At 30.7% G+C, this 20,963-nt stretch overlaps 2 protein-coding genes across 2 annotated transcripts; one reads left to right on the forward strand and one right to left on the reverse strand.

Annotated features, from left to right (window-relative positions):
• Nucleotides 1-238: 238 nt before the first annotated feature.
• LOC126891520 (uncharacterized) lies at nt 239-1,156 on the forward strand. The gene has a single exon (XM_050660697.1). It carries the CDS (start codon nt 239-241, stop codon nt 1,154-1,156), a length of 918 nt encoding a protein of 305 aa, XP_050516654.1.
• Nucleotides 1,157-7,095: 5,939 nt separating this feature from the next.
• LOC126891522 (uncharacterized) lies at nt 7,096-8,400 on the reverse strand. Its single transcript, XM_050660698.1, has one exon. It carries the CDS (start codon nt 8,398-8,400, stop codon nt 7,096-7,098), a length of 1,305 nt encoding a protein of 434 aa, XP_050516655.1.
• Between the last annotated feature and the right edge of the window lie 12,563 nt (nt 8,401-20,963).

Genomic DNA, 20,963 nt, shown 5'->3' on the forward strand with positions numbered 1-20,963 from the left:
TGATTTTTCCTCACTCGGTTGCGTTGTCTCACGGTATAGGAAGTGTACTGGGAATCAAGGAATATAAAAATACTATTCTTATTCTCAGCCATCTCCTGAGTAACCAGGGGCAACGTCGCTGCTGTAGGGAAGGTAGGTTTTGGGTTATGAATCCAAACCCCTTTGGGGATTCATAAATCTATATATATAGAGAATATCCTATTTTTGTCTCTAAAGTTTTTCCAGCTAGCCTACCGTGATGTCGAAGGCTAGCACAGCACCCTACAACACTAGGTCCGTGAAAGACGCGGACGGAGCCTCTGAAGACGAACCTAAACCTAACCAGGACGTCTCAGAAGGACAATATCAACCATACATCCCTGGAAAGTTAGGTTATAATGATGAAATACGTATTCCAATTCAAGATTTAGATGCATTCACATATCCGGCAAATAGTTATCTCTATATCGAAGGTCAACTTGTTACCCATGATAATAAAGTCCCAACAAAACTAAAATTTATTAATAATGCTATAGCTTACTTGTTTCGTGAAATACGTTTTGAATTAAATGGGGTAGTTATTGATTCAGTACGTGATGTAGGCTTAGTATCAAGTATTAAAAACTACCTTAGTCTTAACGAAAACCAAAGCCTGCAATTGGAAAACTCGGGATGGTTTCCAAAAAGAGGTAGACTGGAAACTAATAATGAAGTCCCCAAAGACAGTGTGTTGGTGGATTCAAATGGAAACTTTAACGTATGTATACCTCTACGACTGCTATCAGGTTTCTTTGAAGATTTTAGAAAAATCATAATGAATTTGAAAATGGAATTAATACTTATTAGATCAAATGATAATATTGATGCTGTAGTAAGCGAAGATGAAAGCGAACGACCGAAGATTGATATTAATAAAGTATATTGGGAGGTTCCACATGTAACACCAAGTATACAAGAACAGTTACGGCTTAATAAGATTTCACATACAAATCAAGAACTTCCTATTCAATTTCGCTCATGGCAAATGATTGAATATCCTGCTCTAAACAACTCTACCCGCCATACGTGGTCTGTGCGCACTAGTACGAAAATAGAAACACCTCGTCACATCATTGTTGCTTTCCAAAATAACAGAAAATCGAAATTAACAAAAGATATGAGTAAATTTGATCATTGAAATTTAAAAAATATTAAAGTGTTTTTAAATTCTGAAAGATATCCTTATAATGACCTACAAATAGATTTTAAAACAAATAGATTTGCGAAACTTTATGAAATGTTTGCTAATTTTCAAGAAAGTTATTATCACATGGTGCTGAATCAACCTATATTTAATCCACGTGACTTTAAAATGATTGCCCCACTTATACATATTCACTGCTCTCGTCAAAAAGAAAACATTCAATCGGGGTCTGTTGTGTTACGTATAGAATTTGAGACAGATGACCCAACAACCTCTGATATCACTGCTTATTGTCTGATATTACACGAAAAAGAATTTACGTATAATCCCTTAACTAAAATAGTAAAACAATTATAAAACTAAATATTTATATTATGCTGGACAAGTTAAGGTATATGTACATAATTAATGAAGTCATGAGGCTATGACATTATATGGGGAACCCTCTCATGCGCATGAGTCAAAATAGGTTTATAAATATAGGTTAGACACCATACAAAGACAGACTTTAACATGCACCTAATAATAGATGTACAAGGTTTTAATATTGAGAAAAATAAATTTATCACAAAAGAGTTGGCCACTTATGATGGTCAAAAAATTAGTCATCATTTCTTCAAACCACCATATCCAATGAGGTTGCTGAATCCAGAGTTTCATAAACAAGCTGTATGGTTAATGAATAATTATCATGGTCTTAACTGGGATCATGGATTTACCCCGGTACATCAAGTTCATAATATTATCCAATACTTGACAAGTAATGTCGATATCGTCTATGTTAAAGGAAGAGAAAAGTCTCAGTATATAAAAAAGTATAGTTTAGCTCCAGTTGTGGAATTCGATGAACAACCAGGTTTGGAAAAAATGGCGTCTAAATGTCCTTACCATTTAAATAATAATAGTGTATGTGCGTTATCTAACGTATTTTATTTGTATGATACTTTTATGATGCAATAAAGATTTTTTTTACATTTTTGTTTTATTAATAAAAAAAACCTTAATAAAAAATAGTACTTTATTTAACCGATATAATTGTTATATAAATTTTCCAGTGCAAATCTGCATAAACGACAACTGGATTGAGCAGGAGCTAATCCTTCTTCCTCTGTTCTCCATTCGGGACGATTGAAATGAACAAAACACGGAAGTCGAGTTCGAATTTCAAAATCTTGCACAAATTTCTGGGGTAGGAGATGCCAAGACTGAAGTAGTTCATATGGATCTACAGATTTTCTAATGTATGGTATGGTAAAGTTTTGTAGTTCTGCTTCTGTAAAGAGGTATAAAGGTTTTTGTGGGTGTTGATTCATCACAATTCTTTTCTGGCAACATTCCATTATTGTTAAAACGATTAATGTTTTTAAACACCAAATCTATCCACTTTTGCTCCTCGATTGCAGAAACAAAAAATAGTATATTTTCTTCTTCAGGAGGATAAACTCTTCCACTACGCAAACGCATCACTTATACTAAGTCGTGAAAAGTTTTTAAACATATATTCCTTATCTTTATATTTTCTTATTAACTGGTTAATACTCTTCTCTAACTGTTTAATATTTCTTGTTTTTTCATAAACTAAAATATCACGTTTTATTCTGTTAATACCTTTACTAAATTGTTCAACACGTTCACGAAGCCTTCTTGAGCACATACTGTTCACATTATCGATGTTTATGTACTCTTATATCCTCCCTACTCTCATTGATACCAGTTGCAGATGTGTGGGTCACTATCCCCCACTCCTAATAAAACTCCTAGATTGTACCAGACACGCGAGACTTGATCAGCTTGCGTGACTCATTCCCTTTGAAACTTGTTAAGCTACATCATAAACCAGATCGTTGTAAGCCACGTGAAACCACGCGTTGTGTTCAAATATATGTCACACAAATATGCGGATAATTTTGACGTACTATAACTAAAGACTGGATTATATGCAAAATGCATATGCATATATATGCTGCATATTTCTCATGTTTTTCATAAATGCATATGCCTTGCATATTTGGAGATTTAAGAGCATATAAATGCATATTTTGATGGGAATTTACTCTACCCCATTTAAAAATAAGGTATATATTAGTAACATCAACATCCATTAAAATAAAATGTGAAAGTAAATATTTTGCTGTTAAGCTCCTTTGTTGTACCCATAAACATAATGGGCGTTATTTATAGCTGCAGGTATCATTATCCGGATATTTAAGATTTATAGACTTCTCAGAATTTACAAATTACCTAAGTAAATACCGATTATATTTTGAATAACATTACAAATATTACCTGTACTTTCTGCTGGTGTCGGCCAACTATGAATTATTCTGGGAAAACCAACCAAAACGAAATTTTAAGCATTTTAAGGGTAGGATAGATTATTTTATTTTATGAATGGTTAGTCTTAAATCAATCGCCGATTATTCAACTTTTGTGATTGCAAGTTATTGACTATACTGTGTAAAAAAATCATTTTATTATTATTGTGAAAATGCCTAAAGTAGCAAGGGAAAAATCAAGTCTTCTCAGAAGTTGGATTGGAAGTAACAATCATCTAAAAGTTATCGACAGTGAAAGTATGTTTTGCACCATTTGTGATAAAAAGGTAAGTTCTCCACTTCAATAGATTTTTAAACTTATCAAACTTCTTTGCACATCTATGTGTCTGTCTATTCTAAAATGACAAACCGTCCCATTTCTTCAAAAACTGTTTTTTAAAGTTCGCAACGGTTTGGCTTATACAGAGCGAGGTGTTGAGAGTGGCCCACCCTGTATACTACGGTACACTGACTGTACTTTATTGTTTGACGATTTCAATTTCACTTTGAGAAATAAAAAAAAATTGGGGGAGGTTTAAAAAGTTTGATCATTTTAATGTAGGTATCTATTTACGAAAACATCTAAAACATCATTATCATTATATTCCAGATTCCATGTCAAAAGAAATTCCAAGTAGTTCAACACATAAAAACTTCACTTCACCAAACTAAGCTATCAAAAAATGATAATAAACCTCGCCAGCAGATTCTACAGAACAGTTTGCAGATTCAGAATACGTCAGTTGGGCAAGAAACCTTTGCAAAGGATTTATGCCATTTTTTTTTGAACTGCAATATCCCTCTGCACAAGTTAGAACATAAATCGTGTCAAAACTTTTTAAAAACTTATTGCAAGATTAAAGATAAACCAGCTCAAATACCAAGTTCTTCAACTCTTCGGAAAAAATATGTCAGTGCATGTTACAAAGATGTGATGACGAGTATTAAAAATCAGTTAAAAGCCGAATATCTTTGGATTTCCGTCGACGAAACAACGGATACAAAGGGTCGACAAATTGCGAATCTAATTGTTGGAGTTCTTAACGACTCTGGCGATTTTAAAAACTCATACTTAATTAGTGTAAAATGTTTGGAAAAAACAAACTATGCTACAATAGCTAGATTTGTTAACGAATCCCTAACAAATTTTTTTTTACCTGATCAAGTACCATTTGAAAAAATATTATTAATGCTTAGTGATGCCGCCTCATATATGATGAAAGCTGCATCCAATCTTAAAATCTTTTTCCCTAATTTAATTCACTGTACATGTTTGGCGCACGGCCTAAACAGAGTTGCAGAGAAAGTTAGAATTGAATTTCCCAATGTAAACACCTTAATAAATAATGTAAAAAAAGTATTTCTGAAAGCACCACTACGTGTACAGGTATATAGGGAGATGCTTCCCGATATTCCTTTACCACCAGAACCAGTATTAACCAGATGGGGAACTTGGCTTAAAAGTGCTATATTTTTATCTGAACACTACGACGACATCAAAAGCGTTATTTCAAGTTTTGATCCGACTTGTACCGCTATTGATAACTGTCAAAATATTTTTAAAGAAAAGTCTATTAAAAATCAATTGTTGTATATAAAATCGAATTTCGATATCATTGAAAGTTCAATTACAAAATTAGAGGCTCAAAATTTATGTCTTCACAATAGTATGTCTATTGTTGATTCGGTTAAACAGAAAATAACAAATCTGAATGGGGAAATTGGAGTAAAAATTAAAGATAAACTTGATGACGTTTTAAACAAAAATGAGGGTTTCACTTTATTGCGTTCAATAAATAATATAATCAATTTTGGAAACTTCGATGAAAATATTAATATGGATCCGTCTCTAATAGCAAAGTTTAAATATGCCCCAATTACATCTTGTGACGTTGAGAGATCTTTTTCTGCCTATAAACAAATATTAACAGATAGAAGACATAATATTAGTTTAGAAAATATGAATCAATATATGATTATTTATTGTAACAATAAAAATATGTAAATTTGTTTTATTGTACTCTTTTTATAATATTAGTTTAGAAAATATGAATCAATATTGTAACAATAAAAATATGTACATTTATTTTATTGTACTCTTATTTATCTTGTGGTCAAAATAAAATATTTTGCCGTTTTATTTGTCACAAAACCTGAAGTTAAAAAAATATATTAAGAAATAATAATACAATTTGGTTTAAATTCAAACCTATTTATTTATTTTTATTATTTTTTATTTATTTATGTATTTAACGTAAACCATAAAATTATTCATATAAAAATAAGTGCATATATAAATGCATATTTGCATGTTAATTGTGCATATTCAGCTTGTTTTAAAATGCATATTGCATGCATATTTTAGACATTTTTTAGTGCATATTTTCCAGTCTCTAACTATAACTATAGTGGTGACGAGTGGGAAACGAGACTCCCCTTTTATTGTGTACGACAAAAGCTTTGTCTTATTTGTCGTAAAATGTGTGGAACTAAACTTATTCCAAGAAGCTTAATATTTAAAGGGTGGAAATTGGTGTTTGAATTTTGTGTATTTTGTAGTGAGACTAGACCTATGGGGTTATCTCATCGAAACGTAGGTTATCGTGATGGGTTAATGGAATCTCCACCATATACGTGTGACTCCCCACGTGTAAAGTTAGATTTACTATAAATAGATGCTAAAATCTTGGTAGAGATTATTAAGATGATATCATTAGACTTTATTGTTTTACAAGCAATTCTGCGAAATCTGCTTTTAATTCAGCAACCCATCAATGTTAGAGAAGTTTTTGTGTGCTTTGACAGTAATGGTACTCTAAATGAAACATGGCCTGAGACATGGTCAAGAATGAAATCATATCCGGGAAACAATTTTTTACCAACTTTACAAGCTGAAATACCATTAAATAGCACTAAATATAAATTGCGTTTTAGACATATGAGTGGTAGAAGCAGTGACTCCAAATGGCTAGAACTTTATAATGAAAGACCTAGAAAGGATACAGTCATATCTCCAATATTTTATTATATAGCTCTATGTTCGACTTTTTCAATAATTATGGTATTAATAGAATTGTGTAAGGTTTTAAATAAAAAAATATGTTGATATAAATGTGTTTTATTAATACATAAAAATATACAATTTACAAATTTTACAAGTATGAATCATATTGAAAAGAATCGACTTGAAACAATTCTTCAAGAGGAATCTTTTCTAAATCGACCAATTCCGGGGTGTGTAGCAGCTCATTCCCAAACATAATAAGATCATCTATAGTACCATTATGTGGACTAATTAAAAAATGCCCCCACGCAAGAGTTTTTACATCACCGTTTATTACACAGCGTTTGTCATCCTTAGAAGATAGTGCCACTTTATTCCTAAGTTCCGTATATATGGTATGTACATTAGACACAAATCCATACATTTTTCTAAAGATTATACCACCTTTTTTTACTAATAGTACATAATCACTCTTTTGCAACTGTGTTTTGGTTACGTGTTTTGAAATGCCTTTTGCTTTTTTAGTATTTTATTTGCTTCTATGCAATAAGCTTTAGCACCTGTACCATAGAAACATTTAATGGGTACAGATGCAAATTCATCTTTCATTTTTCCTAGTATTGATGGTGTTTTCGGTATCCTGTGAATATTATCAGTTGGATAGTTGGAGGTGTCGAATGTTCTAAATTTCTTTTCATATCCTCATAGAAATTGGGGGTATATATCTCCATAATCAGGGAGTCTGTGTATAACAAGTTTGCAGCTTCCCCATATTTCTTTTTGATATATCCATAATAAAAATCATATATCACTGTTTTTGATAAATCTAAAATTGTGAAACCAACATAGAGAGGCTTGTCATAAACTATTTTGGTTTTACCCAAATGGATTGCCACCAAATTCTCATTAAACACTGAACAAGACTTGGATTCTGGTTTAGAGATAAGTACCCTGGCTCCCAACGAATTTGTTTTTGTTTCCCAGCGGGTGCACAGGCGGATATCTCTTCTTTTTTCAACGTTTTCTAGAGTTTTACCGAATATCGCATTAACCAGAAGCTTAAAAAGATCCCGTTCAAACTCGTTTTTGGCCTTGTTTCTGAGTGATGTGTTTAGGTCAATATATTGTTTTAACCATGGTGATTGCGAAAACTCTAGTATACGATGAATCCTTTTTAGTACCAGACCATACCTAAGACACTGCTTAAGATTGCGATAATGGATAATGTATTTAGTTTTATTGTTGAAATTTGTGATAAGTTTAGAATATTTGCTTCCTGGAGGTACCATGCTCTCGGGGCAGAATGGCAAATCATTATGTAAAGAATGTAAATGAGCTGGATATTCCAAATCCACTTCCAACACATACCCTTTATCCGCATCATCCTCCACCGAAAAACAGTTGAAATTTTCATATGGAAGATATTGACACATGGCTGCACCATATAAATTTGTGGCATCTAGATACATGATGTAAGACTCGGGTTGTTGTGGATCATAGTTGGGTACATATTGATTATTGGCCACGGCTTCTCGTTTGCTACATTGTGCCACACCTCCTCTTACTCCTTTCTTTAAAAAGTGTACCATGTCCACATCTGTAAGAAGCTCCAGTTCAATTTCGGTGTATCTTAACATAGCATCCCAACTTAATGCAGGAGCAGTTATGTAGTGACATGGATCCAAATTGTATTCTTTGTGACATATTTTTCTAAAATTTTCAAACACATCAGCCAATAATAAGACATCTGATACTAAGTACACCATAGCATAGTCACTCATAGATTTACAATCAAATGTGTTCCATACATCAATTGCTCTTGCATAATCTTCATCAGAAATGTGTTTATTAGTTAGATTATTGTAGAAATTTTCTTTAGGTGGTAGTGTTTTTTCTTTAAGTCTGTCAAATCCATCCATATATGAATAAGGAAACACACCCTTGTGTCTCACAAGTTCAAAATGTTTAGTATCTGGAAAATATTTTCTAATTTCTGTACACTGCTCCGAGTCTGAAGTTGTGCTCAGAATATCCAAAGATTTTGCCAAAAATCTGTATGAATCAACAAATTTCAGAGTTATGTATTTATCTAGGCCATTTTTCGACTTTTCTACTAGTATTTTTTTTAGAAAATGTAACATATTTTTCTTTGGTCTGTGCAATTACTGAAACTTTTTCACCAGTTGTTGAAAGCTCTTTAATAAACAGATGACAATCATAATTACTCATGTTGTGAAAGAACACGGGTATTGTATTTGAGAGTTTTAATTTATATTACAGGAGTTATGGCTTGGTCCAAGGTATTTTGAATTTAGATGGTGATGATATTTCACCTTACGATTGAAAGGATTAAATGGCTTTCCACAAAAGTAACACTCTCGTGTTTTTCAATTTCTTCTTTTGTTAACGGCGACATTGGTTTAATATGTTTAAGGTGATTGGTATATAGTTCATACACTAAATCATCCAATTTCTGTATAAATACTTTGGGAGCATCCTGTCCTTCATATTTTATTAGTTTTGAAAGTGAATCATCATAGTTACATTTAAGGTAAATGTTGGTGTTCAGCAGTTTTGACGGAATATGAATTTCCATTGCAAGGTTCAACATGGTCTATGGGCTTTAGCAAACTTTCAAAATCAGCATAGATCACAAATGGCACAGGTAACATTTTTTGGATATTTATAAATTTTAATATATTTTCTGGCACCATTTCACCAAACTTATTGATTTTAAGTTTCGTTGTGGGAAGTTCTGTGTAAATATGAGAACAATCATTATTTTGGTGATTATGGAGCTTTTCTTCACTGTCAAAGAATTGTAGACATCCATCACATAAGTATTCTTTGCGACAATTTTTTGTTTTTTGACTTTTTACAAGTCTCGACATATCTAGAATCAGACAATAATGACTTTGTTTAGCATTTGTTATAAGCAAAAGGTTTACGTGAGTGGCATGGCGATTACTTGTAAAATGCAATGGTCCAACTATTTCATATTGCCTTTTATTATTTACGAAATTGGATTCTAGCCCATAAACATTTACTGAAATATTAGTAGTATAGCTATAGTGGTTCTGGGCCCAAAATATCGGGCCCAGAATTCCTAGGACTTTTCCATGTTAATTTTTGGACCCAGAATTCCTAGTACTTTTCAATGTAAAATATCGGGCCCAGAATTCCTAGGAATTTTCAATGCTTTTTCTCTCTAGGACATATCGTCGAGGTTCGGTGAGGCTCGTGGTGGGGGATTTGGTTTATTAGCAGAAATGTGTGAATTGTGTGTTAGCAGTAACAACAAAAAAATGGTAGAAAATTATGAAGTGCGAGATAGAGTGTCAGAGTTGTATAACGTTTTTTGGAGCCTATCAAGAGAAGCATGGCATGAGTATAAGGTAACGTCAGATCGTTCAAAGTTGTATCTAGCATGTGATTATGATGAAGCGGTAGGTGTTTGTGCTGCGTTCCTGAGCAATGATATTAATCTGAATACATTATGTGAGGACATAACTGATTTAGGACATGGTCAATATTGTAATGCTCTAATGCCAGATGAAGGGTTTTTTAGTGAAGAGGAAGAAGAGGAGGAAGATGAAGTCGATTAAGAATAGTAAAGAACAAAAAATGTTACTTTTGTGTGTGTGTATGTGATTTTAAAATAAAATAAAAATTTCATACTATTGTTTTTTTATCTGAGATTGGGTTTTAGGTAAGAAGTATGACTAAGAAAGAAATAAAAGACATATTTTGTTATTCTTTTATTAAATTCATAGGTATACAAAACAAATGTCATTCAAATGTAGTATATTTATATAGATTCGTGATTTTAAAATAAAATAAAAATTTCATAATATTGTTTTTTATCTGAGATTGGTTTTAGGTAAGAAGTATGACTAAGAAAGAAATAAAAGAAATTTTTTTTTATTTTTTTTATTAAATTCATAGGTATACAAAACAAATGTCATTCAATGTAGTATATTTATATAGATTCGATATCTTCAGAGCAGCAGCTTGTTTGTAAAAGCTTTCGGCGTTCTTCCAAAAGTAATCTCTGTAGCTGATAGGTCTATTTTGAAATTGTGTAAGTTTATAGTGTCCACATAAGATTGGGCTTTTGAATGGAACAATAGGATAATAATGGTCATTTGATCCTATTGTAAAACCACAGGAATAGTTTCCTACTTTCTCATCTTTACAGGTAACTGAGGAATACATTGGTACTGGATTTTCAGAACGGAACGCTAAATATTCATTTAAAATTATTTCATTGTGATATACTTCTGCAACTATAAAGTCACCATCGTCAATTTGGTATTCAGTATTAACAAACACAGTTTTGGATGCTGGAACTCCAATAATTTGTGTAACAAGAACGATAGCAAATAATAAATAAAACAAATACATCTTCATTGTTGTGGCTCTTCAATACACAGTGAAATTGAAAATCTCTTGTAGCTGTATATATCTTTTAAAGAGAGAGAGAACTGGAGGGGGTAGTAGCGCCTTCGCATGAACTAAAACAAGAAAAAAATATAAAATTAAAAGTGATTCTTTTTGTATTAATTTTTTTATATTCTACGTTTTTAGTGTGGATCTTGATGTATTCTTGTATGAAGGTCTTCTAAAATGGCAATTGAGGAGTTCATTCTTCTTCTTCCCACCCCCAAGGGAGAGTATCAGTTTCAAAATAATTGACTATTCTTTTATCATCAGTAGGTCTTAAGGCAACTTTATTTTGTTGAATTGTGTAAACCTCATGTTTTTTAGAAATGATAAGATTTTGGGTAGCGTTCGTAACTGTGTGATGAAATAGACAATCAGAATAATCTTTAAAGGTTATAGATTTTAATTCACTTTTTTTTATGCCTTTAGCTTTTTTAATACTATATTCTTCTTTTTCATTTAATACTTTTAATGCATACATTTTTGATCGTAAACCTACAAACTCAGTCATAATTCGACCACCATTTTCATCTTTCATTAATCCTAAAACTTTTTTATTACATAGTGGCATGTTATAGGCATTATTTACTGAAAAATTTGATGTGTCAAACTTATTTATATCAGCCCTCATATGCTCATATATATTTTCGTCGAAAATATGATAAATTAAAGAGTCAGTGTCACAATAAAGGAGTTTTGCGTTATCTCCAAATTTGTTTTTAGTATAGTTATAATGGAAGTCGTACAACCAAACTTTAGATAAATCTAAAATAGAAAAACCTATAAAAAGAGGTTTATTAAATGTTATTTGTGTTCGCTTCATTTCTACAACTACAAGATTTTCATTAATAATAGATAGACTATGAAAATTGGGTTTTGAAATGTAATTTCGAACACCATAACGGCCTTCCCACTTTGATAGTAATTTACAGTCCTTGTATTTACGTACATTTTCACAGGTCTTACCGAAGAAGGAATTTGTCATCATTTTGTAATTATTTGATTCAAATTCATTTTTACTTTTTTTCCTAAGTTCTGTATTTAGATCAACATATTTCTTCACCCAAGGTGCCTGATTGAATTTTAAGACTCTGTAAATTTTATCAAGTTTTAAACCTAGTGTTACTGCTTGTTGAAGAGCTCTGTAATGAATTATATAGTGTTTTTTATCAAATAAAGTTGTTAATAATTTTGTTACTTTGGATTTTGATTTTGGTGGTATTAGATGTTCAGGACATAAGGGTAAATCTTTGTGTATATTAAATAGTTCTTTTGAATAAATAATGTCACATTCTAATATATATCCGATATCAGAGTTTTTATCAACGGTTGTAATATCTGGCATCACATTAGGATCTATCCATTCAAAACCTCCATAAGGTAGAGAAAAACACATTATTGTACCATATAAATTTACAAAATCCCAATATATTAAGTAGGAATCACGATCTTGTTCATTATAGTATTTACTCATATATTTGTTATTTGCTTTGCCATATCAATTGGATACTTGTGAAATTCCTCCTCGTAGACCTCGTTCGATAAACATTACTTTATCTATGTCATCTAATAACTCAATTTCTACTCCAGTAATCTTAAGACATGCATCAAATGATAATCCTGGAGCTGTGTAATAGTGAAGAGGATCTAAGCCATATGTTTTTAAAGAAGTTTTCCGAAAATTTTCAACAATATCACCTAATAATAATACGTCTGTAGTTAGATAAATTTCCGAAAAATCTTTTAACGTATTATTATGAAATTCTGTCCATATGTTGCATGCATGATTGTAATCATCATCACTAATATGTGTTTTAGTAAGAGTGCTATAAAAAGCATTTTTAGGAGGTAAATTTTCATCTTTAAGTTTCTCCCAAGAATCTAAATACTCATAAGGAAAAACACCTTTTCGTGTCAACAAATTAAATTGGATTTCATTTGGGAAAAACGATTTTAAAATTTTGTTTTGAGAAGTAGTCAAATAGGAGGCAAGCTTATCGATACTTTCAGACATAAATCTATAGGAATCGATAAATCGTAAACTGCATTTAGTACCTTGTACAAATTTTGTAAAGGAAATATATCTTTCTTTATTTAGAGGTAATATTTGAAAATTTCCTTCAATGTCCGTATTTAAATGTTTAATTAGGAAGTGACTATCATATCCCAAATTATGAAATACTATAGGTAAACTCTATTCGGTAGGGATACACCGGTCACGGATTAATAAAGAAACAAACGAATCGGCAGGTCGATTGTAATATTTTAGGTATACCAGTAACGTAAGCGTAGACCTCGGGTGCGTAGAGGGCCAATATCTATTTAATTATTGAATTTTTAGTAATTTTTTGATTAAAATTTAATAAACAGGATAATTTAAGGAAAAATAATAAGATAAATAATAAAATACAATGCACCCTTGTTAGAAATACCTTTCTTAGCAAAAACTTAATACAAACTTAGGAGTAAGATTATGCAAAACACCTGACTAGAACATTTTCCCGAGCAGATGCGAAGAGACTTCCTTGAATAAAAGAACAATTAGGATTTACCCGCAAGTAATATTTTAAATACAAAAAAAAATATATAGATTAGTGCCGCTTCGATATGCGGTCTACCATCCAATATGCGGTCTACCGCAGAGTAACTAATTCGTTATGTGGTCTATCACAGAGTAGTTATTTCGATATGCGGCCACCACTAAATAATGTTAATGCATTCAGTAAATTTTGCAACTACTCGTATATACAGTATGGTGCAAATGAAAGGAATAAATTCTTTATTTAGTAAACCGATGACATTAGGGAAAATCCCGAAACAGGTCGATTTTTGTTTTTAAATTATGATATTTTGAATGAAGTAAAAGACAGACGTACTCTCAATCATGCATTGTAATTTCCGACGACCGGTTTCGCTCTCTAAAGTATGCAGAGCATCTTCAGGTCAACGGTTACAAGTCACTAAATGATTCGGTTACAAGGAGGTAGTACCTCAGTATTCATTAACATGATATATCTGCTTAAGTTATGCTAACGGAATATGGTGGAATAGACGGAGAATGTTGCAAAGGTAAACAGGTTTATGGAATTTGGGAATTTTTGAGGGTGAAGAGATAGTTGGTGAAAGACAACCAACAAATCTGTGCCTGTTATTTTGTTTGTGAAGTAGACTAAAGTGAATTTCATATATACAACTTTTTTAAAATGTGATGGTTTTAAAGATTTTTATTTCTATTTATTAAAAGATGTTTGTTTTTATTTATATTTATTAAAGACTTCTATTTATAAGTGTATGTGCTAGTGTAAGACTAACAACGTTTGGATCAAAACGGGTCGATATCTAATATGTATGTTAGATGTGGACGTGCAGCTGTAACCTAAATTGTTAAAGTCAATACTCCTTGATGTCTTAATGAGAGGAGTAGTGGTCGTAAAAAGGATGAAAAATCGGAAAGCTTAAAAATTGTAGCTAAAAGATTATATTAGCAGTCATATAGTAATAACAGTAATAAATGTGAATTGATAGACAACAATGTAGGTACATGAAATTGAGATATAAATTAAAGGGTGAGAATTAGAGTGGAAAAGAAAAGAAAGGAAGGGATTAAAATTCAGTTGAAAGTAATTGATTGTAAATTGAGACTATGTTTTAATGATATAAGCAGTGAAGAAATATTAATAAACTATTGAAACAGATAAAAGAAAGGAATAGTAATAAAATATATTTTGGGGGTATACCTACATTGTGTTTTAAAATCTGTCAATAAACCCATTCAACATATGATATTTTGGCATAATAATATATATCATACTAGTGTCGTCATCCATCTGGGCGTGATGACGTAATCGATGATTTTTTTAAATGAGAATAGGGGTCGAGTGCTAGCTCATTTGAAAGGTCATTAAATTCACTTATTTAGTCATATAAACATTTACACAATTATTTGTACAGGGCGTGCAAAAAAATGTTTAATTAAATTATTTGACAAAAAGAGAAGAATGTAGTTTATTTAATTCAAAGTACATTTTACTGTTGCCCAGAAACAGAAAAAATGTTTATTTCAAAAATAAACATTGCTTTTCGATTAAATTCAATGTTCAAGCCAGCTCCCGCCAGCCACCTGTTTCTTAGGAAGTTTGAACATTTAATTTAAGCGAAAAACAATGTTTATTTGTGATATAAACATTTTTTTAGTGATTTCTAACAGCAATAAAATGTATTTTGATTTAAATAAATTATATAAATTCTTCTTTTTTTGTCAAATAATTTAAATTAAAAAAATTTTTGGGCACCCTGTATAAACAATTATGTAAATATTTATATTAATAAATAGAGAATTTCATGATCTTCCAAATGAGCTAGCACACGACCCCTATTCTCATTTAAAAAAAATCATCGATTACTTCATCATGCCCATATGGATGACGTTACTAGTATGACATTTATGGCAAAATATCATAATTTAAAAATAAAAATCGACCTGTTTCAGGATTTTTCCTTAAAGTCGCCGGTTTACGAAATAACGAATTTATTCCTTTCATTTGCACACTGTATAGTATCAAAATAAAGCTCATTTTTTGACCTATTTTAATTACGGTAACTGTCTTGGCATTTTACTTATTCAAGTGAAAGTACTTAATTACCCAAATAGGTGCAAAACCAAATTAGAGAAAGTATGACAAACTAATGCAATTTTAATAGGTAATTTAACTAAATGGGTCGACAAACAAATCAGGAATGCTATAAGAAACTATAAGGACATTTGTTATCTTCCAGTTGAATTTATTCTGTCGAATTGGTAACGCCTTATATTGTTAATTTTGTGAGAATCTGTTTGTGCTGTTTAACCGAAAATGCCAAGACGTGTTTTAGATGTAGATACTCTAATTTGTAACCTACATAAGTACTTTATTGCGGAAAAAAACAATGGTGGTCCTTTAAAATCGGTAACGTCTGTACAACAACGCGTGTGCGATGCTTTAGGAATTAGCGAATCAAAATTAAGATCTACAATTAAAAACGAGAATAGTGAAGTGCCGGAAGACGATCACCACCATACTCGCCTGTTATTAAAAACGAACGATATGTTCGAAGGACGAAAATTTCAAATTCGTAATATCATATATCAAATGCGTGCAAATAAGGAACATGTGACTTTAGATACATTTTACTTAAGTTAAAAGAGAGAAAATTTGGTGACATCGGCAGAACAAGTTTATGGCAAGTCCTACATAACATAGGATTCAAATTTAAAAAAGAGGATAACAGAAAAGCGCTTTGTGAAAGAAGTTCTGTTGTACACAAGAGAATTGAGTTTCTGAGAAAATATAACAAATTTAAAGAAGAAGGGTCAACTTTTGTATATTTAGACGAAACATGGATATTTTCTAAGGGTGCTACCAAGAGAATATGGCAAGATGACAACATAAAATCGATCAAGCATACTAGTGGAGAAGGAAAGCGATATATAATTCTGCACGCGGGAGGAAAGACAGGCTTTATAGAAGGTGCTGATTTAATATTTTCGTCTACATCAAAAAACAGTGACTATCATGACAATATGAGCACGGAAATGTTTGTGAAATGGTTGCGTGAAAAACTTCTTCCCGGATTAAGTGAGCCCAGCGTAATTATTTTAGACAATGCGCCTTACCATTCAGAAATACTAAACAAAAGTCCAACAAATTCGTGGAATGTAGATAAGATTAAAGAATGGCTAACAAATGAACGCATATCTATTACACAGCATATATTAAAGTCTGAGTTGTTACGTTTGGCACAAGAACATGCAAAACCAAAAATCTTTGTGGTGGATCAGGTTATTGAAAGTTACGGGCATCAAGTTTTACGTCTTCCACCATACCACTGCCAGTTTAATCCCATCGAATATATATGGGGAATAGGAAAACAATATTACGACAACCATATTGGGCCTAATGGGTATACAGACGAAGCGGTTTGGGAAACTTGGCGAGAAGCACTTTCAATTGCAACTCCAGAAGTATGGCGGAACTGTATATACAAGTGCGAAAAATTAATTGAGGATTGGTGGATTCGTGAAAATAATTAACGAAATAAGCCCAATCATAATAACAATTAACGGTGACGACAGCGTGACGATAACAGCGATGGCGATGATAGTGTGAACAATAACGACTAAATCATTTTAGTAAAAAAAATTGGTACGTATATTGACTTAATAATATTTAGCATTTTACTTAAATATTTGATGTTTACATAATGCCCTGCTGTAGGATTTCCGGATCCTTTTCAAGGCGTGATCATTTTAGTAGGTGTGATTTGTTTGAAATCAAAACTATTTGTAGATATTGTAGGTACATACGTAATATTATAATATTGTTTTTAATAATTTTTATTTACGGGAAAAATACCCCATTATACATATAAACTATAAAATATACATAACTAACATAGAAAACATGCGATCTGATAAAAGAATAAAACAAGCTAAAATTAGTTTACAATGTCATATAAATGCTTTTTACACGCGTCAATTGACTTTAATTTAAAAACATCCAACGTCAATATATCACTTAAATTGATTGTGACTTTATAGAAAACCATTTTAGACATTGAATTAAAACATCAACAATATAGCAACGTTTAGCCTTCTACCTTTTATAAGTTATAATTTATTTTATTTTTATTATATTGATATTCATGCAACAATTAATATTAGGTATATTGATTTTTGGCTACGGATAATGAACTATTATAAAGAATCATGAAATTATGTCGTTTAGGCTTCTGAGGCTACACAAACACCTAAAATTTAAAATTATTTGATTTATATAAGAACCCCCTCAAATAAAAAATTACTGCGCCCATGTGTAAATAGTCAAACTACAGCGGACCAGTAAATTCGTTCATTTCTTTCTTAATCCATGACCGGTGTAAGTCTACCGAATAGACAGTATCATAAAAGTTTCACGTAACTGTAAATTGCAACATTGATGTGAAGGACCCCTATAGGTTCCAGTCCTGTGGCAATGATCTTTGCATTTAATATCATCATCTGAAAAGGGTTGTGTGCAAATATAACATATTTCTGCATTTAAAAATTGATTTTCTTCTAGATTTGTCAAAGGTGTCATTGGAACAACGTTTGAATAGATATCATCCAGTTTTTTACTGATTAACCCTAATTCTTTAACAAACCAGGATATACAGTCCTCTCCTGTATAAATTTTAAATTGTGTTAATGAATCATCATATGAACATTTTAGTAGAAAAGCTACACTATAAGGTACATGATGTTGAATTTTTCTCATGTTCGCCGTTGGAATGGTAGGATCGGAATACTTTAATAGGAGACATTCTATATCTGCGTAAATGACAAAGGAAACTTTAATTTTGTTCTTAAAATTAGAAAATTTCAAGATTCTCTTATTCCAATTGGGAATTATCATTTTAGTATTATTCATTGTAAAACAGTCCACCCAATGTTGTTGAAGAAGAGGTTCAGATGAAAAATAATTTAAACATCGATCACATATCCACTTTTTAGTATTACTATTATTTAATTGTGTAAAAACTAATTTTGATAAATTTTTTATAAGGACATAATGGTAAATCTGATAGTGATCAATACAAATATTTTCAAAATTAATATTATTATCTCGATTGTCATATTCAATATTTTCATTTGTATAAGGAAGTATTAGTAGATTGACACGTTTTCTAAAGTCAAATTTACTTAAACAGACTGGTGCTATGCTGTTATGTTCAAAAATACCAAAAACGTTTATGGATATATTACTCATTTGTTCAAATTTCCCTATATCTTTTAATCTCATTGGGAAATCAATGTTATCATATTTTAGAACACTTGAAAAATGTGGATATGAGGATATTCTACTAGAATTTGTATTTGGTTGTACAGGAAACAAATATGCCACAACAGACCAAAGGAAACAGTAATTATCATTGTTTTTAATATTAATACAAGATTTTTTATTTTTAATAAAATCAGGTAATTCTATGTAACTAGAACAACCTACTGCTATGGGTATATACTGATTTATATTTACTTTTAAATTCAAAATTTCATACAATGCAAATCCTGAATCTCCTGAAAATCTTCAATTTTTGATAATATTCTATTAATGACGTATTCCTCATACCACTCTTTTAAATTAGTAGTGTGATCAATTATTTCGTTTTTTGTTTATTTATCAGTTTCTAAATTATGAGGTTTAATAAAATTTGCTAAAAATACAGTATTGACTTTTAAAAGTGTTTGTTTTAGTGCCTCTTTAATTTTTAGAGAAAAACTTCTAAATGCCTTTTTCAAAAATGTTTTAGGATCTTTAAAATTTAAATTAATAATTACACCAGTTTTGATTCTTTTATTAAAACTTGACTCTAAATCACGCCATATTAAATTATTATTAGTTTTTTTTTTAGATTTTTGTTTTTTTGACTGTAGTTTTAATAATTTTCGATGTTTCAAATTGTGTTTGTGATAATTTAAAAGACCCAAACCCGTTTCAATTCTATTACGATGTTTAATATGGTGAGACTTATTTTGAATTGCTTTCTTAACTAAATTTATACTTATTTTGATAAATCTGATCCACTTGTTGAACTCCTCAATTGTTCGTAACAGCATTACAACTTTTTCCACTTTCTTCACCATATCCAAAACAAACATATCCAAACTCATTGGCACTTCTGCTACACTGAAGCTACCGATTCTAAATGAACCACAAGCAGTACGTAAATGATTGTTTGATCATGTTTGTGCATAGTAATTATTTGTAAGTAGGTATGCATGGTCATTAGATAACAACAATGTTGCAAATAACCATTATTTTAATTATTCATTAAAACATTTTTCTTCACAATTAGATAGATAGCAACAAAGTAATAAATAAGGTATTTTTACAATAATTGGATTCTAATTATATATATGCAAAATTATTCATTAAAACATTTTTCTTGTCAATTAGATAGATAGCAACAAAGTAATAAAATAAGGTATTTCACAATAATTGGATCCTAATTATTTTAAAATAAGTGGAATTGCATAGATATGCTTAAACAAAAAAACAATTTGTAATTAATGACCATTAGATAACAACAATGTCACAAACACCAATTATTTTAATTATTCATTAAAACATTTTCTTGCAATGCACTTATTAGAAAAAAATATGTAATATAATTGCTTTGTTTTCCAATAAGTGCATCTCATTAAAAATGTTTTATGTAGTATTTTAGTAGGTAATAGATAAAATTTTGATTATATATATATATATATATATATATATATATATATATATATATATATATATATATATATATATATATATAGTGATTTTTTGAATAACGGCAATTCGGTCAGATGAAATAAAACTCTATTTGTTCTAGGTCTCAATATTTCGTCACTATTTGGTGACTTCTTCAGGAGAAAACTGTAAATTTATTAAGATTAGATATGGACAAAAGATTGAGACCTAGAACAAATAGAGTTTTATTTCATCTGACCGAATTGCCGTTATTCAAAAAATCACTATTTAACACAGTACGGTCGAAAATATTTGTACAAATATATATATATATATATATATATATATATATATATATATATATATATATATATACAGGTGCCTGCAAACGGATATGATATTATACCAATAACAGGTTGAAATAAGTACTAAGTGAGTAACATTTTGTCATTGTTGGTGTATTCATCGTGGTCTCATTTATTGTCACTGTTTTATTTATTGTTTATTGTTGTTCTTTTCTATATATAAAATGTCTGGTGTACCATGTACAATTGTGGTATCCATAGAAGATAGATTAAATTTCCCCACGAAAATGGCTCTAGTAGTCATAAGGCAGCTATTCAGGTTTTTTCATTCCATTTCAGATATGGTTTAAGAAGCATATCTCTCCGGAATGATAGAATCTTAATAGACTTAGTATATACCCCAAAGTCCACAACGCTGTCGAGAAAATTTGGTAACTTACCAGTAAAATATATCCGTATGCAAATAAATGATTCTAATGAGAT

This window comes from Diabrotica virgifera, chromosome 9 (assembly GCF_917563875.1).
Source record: "Diabrotica virgifera virgifera chromosome 9, PGI_DIABVI_V3a".
Lineage (NCBI taxonomy): Eukaryota > Metazoa > Arthropoda > Insecta > Coleoptera > Chrysomelidae > Diabrotica > Diabrotica virgifera.

What these genes read in the sequence shown, in the direction of transcription:
- LOC126891520 (XM_050660697.1), top strand. Translation starts at nt 239, where the DNA reads ATGTCGAAGGCTAGCACAGCACCCTACAACACTAGGTCCGTGAAAGAC.
- LOC126891522 (XM_050660698.1), bottom strand. Translation starts at nt 8,400, where the DNA reads ATGGATGGATTTGACAGACTTAAAGAAAAAACACTACCACCTAAAGAA.